General features: G+C 49.1%; 1 protein-coding gene across 1 annotated transcript in view; it reads left to right on the top strand.

Moving 5' to 3' along the window:
* Positions 1-7500, top strand: part of LOC143289930 (uncharacterized) — a 29960-nt gene that overhangs the window by 7018 nt on the left and 15442 nt on the right. The window contains exon 2 of the mRNA XM_076599187.1: positions 49-329. Within this exon, the coding sequence (XP_076455302.1) occupies positions 49-329 (281 nt within the window). The remainder of the gene's footprint in view (positions 1-48; positions 330-7500) is intronic.

Below are 7500 nucleotides of genomic sequence, written 5' to 3'. Positions count from 1 at the left end.
GCGAGATATATTTGTACACTATATTTTGTGACTGGACCATTTTGTCAGGCAAACCCGGAACGGGGGACAGCACCACCAATGGAGGGACAGGCGACGTCAAGGGCAACGCCGCTAGGGGCGGGGCCGCCGGCCGGAAACAGGGCGTGTCCGGGCGTGATAGACAGTCTGGGGAGCCAATGGGCTCGCCTTCTGGTGCGGCGGAAGTGGGAGGGGCCTCCAAGTCTCCCGGGCGCGTGGCACTCGGCAAGAAGCCCTCGTCGCCGAGTCGTCTTCAAGGGAACTTCTCTCTGCTTAATGGCGGCTCTTCCTCCAAGGCGGGCAGTAAAATGGTGAGTGAGGGGAGGGGGGGGCGAGGGGGGGGGGGTACAGAGAGACAGGTAAGAGTGATGTGGAGTGATGGCCTAAAGGTAACGTGTCCGCATAGAAGCGATAGAATCTGAGCGCACTCGTTCGAATCACACCGGCAGCAGTCGTAATATTTTCTCCCCGGGCCCTTGAGTGGTGGTCTGGACGCTAGCCATTCGGCTGAGACGATAAACCGAGGTCCCGTGCGCAGCATGCACTAAGTGCACGTAAAAGAACCCACGGCAACAAAAGGGTTGTCCCTGGCAAAATTCTATTCAAAAATCCCCGTCGATAGGAAAACAAATAAGTGAGGAAAAAATACACCCCCCCCGCCCCCCCCTCCCCCCGCCACGGACCCTCCCCCCAGAAAAAACAACAATCGGGTGGCGTCCTGCGTGTAGCAACGCGCCCTCCATGGGGAGAGCAGCCCGAATTTCACACAGAGAAATCTGTCAAGTTGTGACAAAAAGAGTAATACATGTGGAGTGATGGCCTAGAGGTAACGCGTCCGCCTAGGAAGCGAGAGAGTCCGTGCGCGCTGGTTCGAATCACGGCACAACCCCCGAAATTTTCTCCCCCTCCACTAGACCTTGAGTGGTGGTCTGGACGCTAGTCATTCGGATGAGACGATAAACCGAGGTGCCCATATGCAGCATGCACTTAGCGCACGTAAAAGAACCCACGGCACCAAAAGGGTTGTTCCTGGCAAAATTCTGTAGAAAAATCCACTTCAATTAGGAAAAACAAATAAAACTGCACACAGAAAAAAAAATACAAAAAAAATGGCTGGCGCTGTAGTATGGAGACGCGCTCTCCCTGGGGAGAGCAGCCCGAATTTCACACAGAGAAATCTGTTGTGATAAAAAGAAATACAAAAAAAAAAAAAACCCCAAAAAATACAATACAAAACTATCTGACCGCGGCAGCATTCCTTCGCTGCCGGACACAGCGGTCACTTCTGGAGAACTTATAACAAAATAGTGATGATTGAATTCATACGAACAGCTGGCGTGCCTTTCCTTGTCAGTGTAACATTGGTCAGTTGCGATGTACACTAACTGAAAAAAACAACAACAACACAGCAGCAACAATATGTTAAAAAAAACAACCGACGTAAAGCCTGTATTTAAAACATTTCAAAAAGTATATGACAACTTATTTGCACTCTTAGTAGTCTTATTCTATACAGACAAACGCTCCAGCACTCCAACGAAACACTTAAAAACTCATTTGCTTTCACACACACACACACACACACACACACACACACACACACACACACACACACACACACACACACACACACATCACAGACATAACACACACACACACACACACACACACACACATCACAGACATAACACACACACACACACATGCTCACACACACACACACTAGCGCGCGCACGCGCGCGCACACACACACACACACACACACACACACACACACACTAGCGCACGCACACACACACACACACACACACGAAATAGCATCACATACAACAAAGCATTCACCAGACATATCAAACATCACTACACGAAAACATGCACACCTAAAGTCACAATACATCAACACCAATATCATAAAATGTAAAACCGTATCACAATACTTTAAAAAAAATAAAAATCACATTAACTTAAAACCAACCACATGCGTCAGAATGCCCCAATAATGTGCTTCCTAAACACCCCCGCAAAAAAAAAAAAAAACACATAAAAAAACAACAACAAAAAACAGCCAGATATCTACCCTGAAAAGGAAACTGGTTTCTCTCACAACAAGCACCCCTTTATGATTGATGTACTTCCTCTCTCCATACGAACGGCGAAAGAGACGACGTTAACAGCGTTTCATCCCAATTACCATCATCAAAATATTGCAAGCGGAACCCTCAAATACTGAAGAGGTGAATGTTGACAAAGAATACCACAGTTCTGATGACGGAAGCTAAAGGTTGGGTCATTCAGACACCTATTGGACATCCGAGGGGTCTGTGTAGAGGAGAAGAGAGGACTGGCCGTACTGAGTGAGTTAAACGACAGTCCTCAAAATCAGTCTCACCCCCCCCCCCCCCCCACACACACACACACAACGCCTTTATAATATTCACAGAAAACAGAAAAAAGCACACACACTCTTACACATCAGGAGAGGTGACATTCAAAGAGGTTGCGTCTTTATGACCGCTAGCGAAATGTTTGAGCCGTTTAAGCCGTTGATCAGTCCCCTAATCTTCCTGTGATCTTCATGGAGACAGCGGGAGAGTTCCGCGCTTACATGACACATAGAGGCGCGTCACATGATCTGTGTTCCGGAAATTGATTGGCTCTCCGAAACTGCGAGCAACAAAGGCGATCAAAAGAGGCAGAACGTGCGAAACAGCAGACTTCTTTTTAAAGATTTTTTGCTCTCTTTTTTTTCTTGTGCATATAACTGACGGCACTTCCTTGTACAGAGTTTGGTTGTAGCAAAGGAGGCTATCAACTTCCGGAGAAATGGAGGCTAGCACATGTTTGCTACTTTTGTCTATGTCCATCGCCTTTGACATTGCTCGCGATTTCGAGTAAAAGTTAGATGCACATGCGCAAGATCCAAGACGGCCACGGAACTCTCTGGCGGTCTGTTCCATGTTGGCCTCCCCCTCTTTTAATGAGGGGACTGTCCAAGATGAACTGGCGGCAAATAGCGCAAGACAAGACTTCCGGTTCGGGTATCTGAGTGTGAAGAGGGCAAGGGGTGTCGGGTATCTGAGTGTGAAGAGGGCAATGGGTGTCGGGTATCTGAGTGTGAAGAGGGCAAGGGGTGTCGGGTATCTGAGTGTGAAGAGGGCAATGGGTGTCGGGTATCTGAGTGTGAAGAGGGCAAGGGGAGTCGGGTATCTGAGTGTGAAAAGTGCAATGGGTGTCGGATATCTGAGTGTGAAGAGGGCAGTGGGTGTCGGGTATCTGAGTGTGAAGAGGGCAAGGGGTGTCGGGTATCTGAGTGTGAAGAGGGCAATGGGTGTCGGGTATCTGAGTGTGAAGAGGGCAGTGGATGTCGGGTATCTGAGTGTGAAGAGGGCAGTGGGTGTCGGGTATCTGAGTGTGAAGAGGGCAAGGGGTGTCGGGTATCTGAGTGTGAAGAGGGCAGTGGGTGTCGGGTATCTGAGTGTGAAGAGGGCAAGGGGTGTCGGGTATCTGAGTGTGAAGAGGGCAGTGGGTGTCGGGTATCTGAGTGTGAAGAGGGCAGTGGGTGTCGGGTATCTGAGTGTGAAGAGGGCAGTGGGTGTCGGGTATCTGAGTGTGAAGAGGGCAGAGGGTGTCGGGTATCTGAGTGTGAAGAGGGCAAGGAGTGTCGGGTATCTGAATGTGAAGAGGGCAAGGGGTGTCGGGTATCTGAGTGTGAAGAGGGCAGTGGGTGTCGGGTATCTGAGTGTGAAGAGGGCAGAGGGTGTCGGGTATCTGAGTGTGAAGAGGGCAGTGGATGTCGGGTATCTGAGTGTGAATAGGGCAAGGGGTGTCGGGTATCTGAGTGTGAAGAGGGCAGTGGATGTCGGGTATCTGAGTGTGAAGAGGGCAGAGGGTGTCGGGTATCTGAGTGTGAAGAGGGCAGTGGGTGTCGGGTATCTGAGTGTGAAGAGGGCAAGGGGTGTCGGGTATCTGAGTGTGAATAGGGCAGAGGGTGTCGGGTATCTGAGTGTGAAGAGGGCAGAGGGTGTCGGGTATCTGAGTGTGAAGAGGGCAGTGGATGTCGGGTATCTGAGTGTGAAGAGGGCAGAGGATGTCGGGTATCTAAGTGTGAAGAGGGCAGTGGATGTCGGGTATCTGAGTGTGAAGAGGGCAATGGATATCGGGTATCTCAGTGTGAAGAGGGCAGTGAGTGTCGGGTATCTGAGTGTGAAGAGGGCAAGGGGTGTCGGGTATGTGAGTGTGAAGAGGGCAGTGGATGTCGGGTATCTGAGTGTGAAGAGGGCAATGGATATCGGGTATCTAAGTGTGAAGAGGGCAGTGAGTGTCGGGTATCTGAGTGTGAAGAGGGCAAGGGGTGTCGGGTATGTGAGTGTGAAGAGGGCAGTGGATGTCGGGTATCTAAGTGTGAAGAGGGCAGTGAGTGTCGGGTATCTGAGTGTGAAGAGGGCAAGGGGTGTCGGGTATCTGAGTGTGAAGAGGGCAATGGGTGTCGGGTATCTGAGTGTGAAGAGGGCAAGGGGTATCGGGTATCTGAGTGTGAAGAGGGCAAGGGGTGTCGGGTATCTGAGTGTGAAGAGGGCAGTGGGTGTCGGATATCTGAGTGTGAAGACGGAAAGGGGTGTCGGGTATCTGAGTGTGAAGAGGGCAAGGGGTGTCGGGTATCTCAGTGTGAAGAGGGTAGTGGGTGTCGGGTATCTGAGTGTGAAGAGGACAATGGGTGTCGGGTATCTGAGTGTGAAAAGTGCAAGGGGTGTCGGGTATCTGAGTGTGAAGAGGGCAGTGGATGTCGGGTATCTGAGTGTGAAGAGGGCAGTGGTTGTCGGGTATCTGAGTGTGAAGAGGGCAAGGGGTGTCGGGTATCTGAGTGTGAAGAGGGCAGTGAGTGTCGGGTATCTGAGTGTGAAGAGGGCAGTGAGTGTCGGGTATCTGAGTGTGAAGAGGGCAGTGGGTGTCGGGTATCTGAGTGTGAAGAGGGCAGTGGGTGTCGGGTATCTGAGTGTGAAGAGGGCAGTGGGTGTCGGGTATCTGAGTGTGAAGAGGGCAAGGGGTGTCGGGTATCTGAGTGTGAAGAGGGCAAGGGGTGGAGGTAACCAATGCATCTTTGAGGAGGAAGTTGGCAGAATGGTTAAGATGCTCATCTGCAAAGACAGAGAGCACGCGAGGGTCTGGTGTCCCTTCTCCCAAGTTTGACCGGTAAAATCAAACTGAGCGTCTCTCTCTCTCTCTCTCTCTCTCTCTCTCTCTCTATATATATATATATATATATATATATATATATAGTCATTCGGATGAGATGATAAACCGAGGTCCCGTATGCAGCAATGAGCACTTGGCGCACTGAAAAAGAACCCATGGCAACAAGAGTGTTGTCCTCTGGCAAAATTCTGCAGAAGAAACCCACTCTAAGTACACGAATATATACCTACATCTATATCCATCTATATGCATATATATATATTTATAATTGTATGCATGTACTCAAGGCCTGACTCAGTGCGTTGTGGTGTGCTGCTGGTCAGGCATCTGCTCAGCAGATGTGGTGGAGCCTATATGGATTTGTCCGAACGCAGTGACACCTCCTTGAGAAACTGAAATTGACACTGACTGCACCTTATATAACCCCACCCACCCCTTCTCTTCCCACCATCGCTCACACTCTGTATCAACAGGAAGGTTTGGAGTTGTAGTTTTTTTGGGGGGGTTGTTGTTGCTCTTGTGAAGGACTATGACTCTCAAACTAGGAGAGAAAATTGCACTGGCTCTTAGTGCTGCAGCCTTGTGGGCTAGTTGGCCTTTGGGAACCATCCCAACGCCGGCTGTCCTGAAACCCTCTTGGCCGAGAGAGTGGGGATGTACTTGGGCAAGACACTCTCCACTATAATCAAATTCTAGCCCAAAATAGTCGGAACAGCAGTTGCCTCCTCTGCTGTTCTGATGGTCATAGTCGGACACGACTGACTATCATATGTTGTTGTTGTTGTTGTTTTGGCTTGCTTGGGGAAAGATCGGGGCACCGCGATGCTGGCTCGTGTACTGACCTTCTCCATGAAGATCACAGGAAGATTAGGGTCTGATTAACGGCTTAAACGTTTCGCTAGCGGTCATAACGCCGCACCTCTTTGAATGTCACCTCTTTTTTGATGCGTACGAGTGTGTGCTTTTTTCTGTTTTGTGTGTGTGTGTGTGTGTGTGTGTGTGTGTGTGTGTGTGTGTGTGTGTGTGTGTGTGTGTGTGTGTGTGTGTGTGTGTGTGGTGTAGAGGTGTTGTGTGGGTAGGGGTGGTGTGACACTGATTTTGAGGACTGTCGTTTAAGAAGTACATCAATCACAAAGGGGTGCTTGTTATGAGAGAAACCAGTTTCCTTTTCAGGGTAGATATCTGGCTTTGTTCTTCTTGTGTGTGTGTGTGTGTGTGTGTGTGCGTGGTGTGGGGTGTGTGTGTGTGTGTGTGTGTGTGTGTGTGTGTGTGTGTGTGTGTGTGTGTGTTTTGTGTCGTTGTTATTTCCTTTCCTTCCAGCTGGTTGGAAAATGTGTGGGATGGGCACTGGGAGTTTTTAGATCAGACATATTTTACAGGAGATGAGCCTTATCCTTTTTTCTTCTGATGCTTTTTCATTCTCTGTCTGTCTGTCTGTCTGTCTGTCTCTCTCTCTTATTTTATACATTTCCCCTATTTCTGTCACATCTTTTGTCGTCGTCGTCTTTCTTTCAGTCTTTTTCCTTTCATCCTTTAATACCCCCCCCCCTCCCCTCTTCCCTTCTCATTCTTTATCTTCTTTCTTTTTTTTCCCCTTGCTTCTTCCATTTTCCATCTCTCCCCCCCCCCCCCCCACCCCCACCCCCACCCTCCCTTTTTCCCTCTTCTTTCCACTCCTTCTCCTTCCTCTCCCTACCTCCTCCTCCTCATTTTCGTTCTTTTTTTCTTTTCTTTTTCCCTCTTCTTTCTCCTCCTCCCTCTTCTTTCTTTTCCTTTCTTCTTCTTCTTCCTTCTTTCTTCTTCCTTCCTTCCTTCTTCTATTCTTTCTTCCTTCTTTCTTCCTTCCTTTCTGCATCTTCTTTCTTCTCCTCCTCCCTCGTTTTTCTTTCTTTCTTTCTTTCTTCCTTCCTTCTTTCCTTTCTTCTTCTTTCTTTCTTTTCTTGATTCTTCTTCCTCCCTTCCTTCTATTCATTTTTTTCTTTGTCCTTCCTTTCTTCTATTCTTTTTTCCTTTCTTCCTTCCTTCCTTTCTCCCTTCCTTCCTTTCTGTATCTTCTTTCTGCTCCTCCTCCCTCCTCTTCCTCCTCCTCCTCCTCCACGTCCTTATTCTTTATTAACGACAACATTACCTTAGCAGTTGTGGCATAAAGTGGCAAGACAGGGTCTCCAACCTCCAGGTCCTAGAGAGGAGCGGCCTGCCCAACATCGAAAGCCTGCTGATCCAGTGCCAGCTACGCTGGAAAGGACACGTTGTCCCCATGACAGACAGCAGGATCCCGAAGATGCTTTT

This window comes from Babylonia areolata, chromosome 14, assembly GCF_041734735.1.
Source record: "Babylonia areolata isolate BAREFJ2019XMU chromosome 14, ASM4173473v1, whole genome shotgun sequence".
Lineage (NCBI taxonomy): Eukaryota > Metazoa > Mollusca > Gastropoda > Neogastropoda > Buccinidae > Babylonia > Babylonia areolata.
The sequence above is the reverse complement of the archived record's forward strand: the minus strand, read 5'-3'. Positions and strand labels throughout refer to the sequence as shown.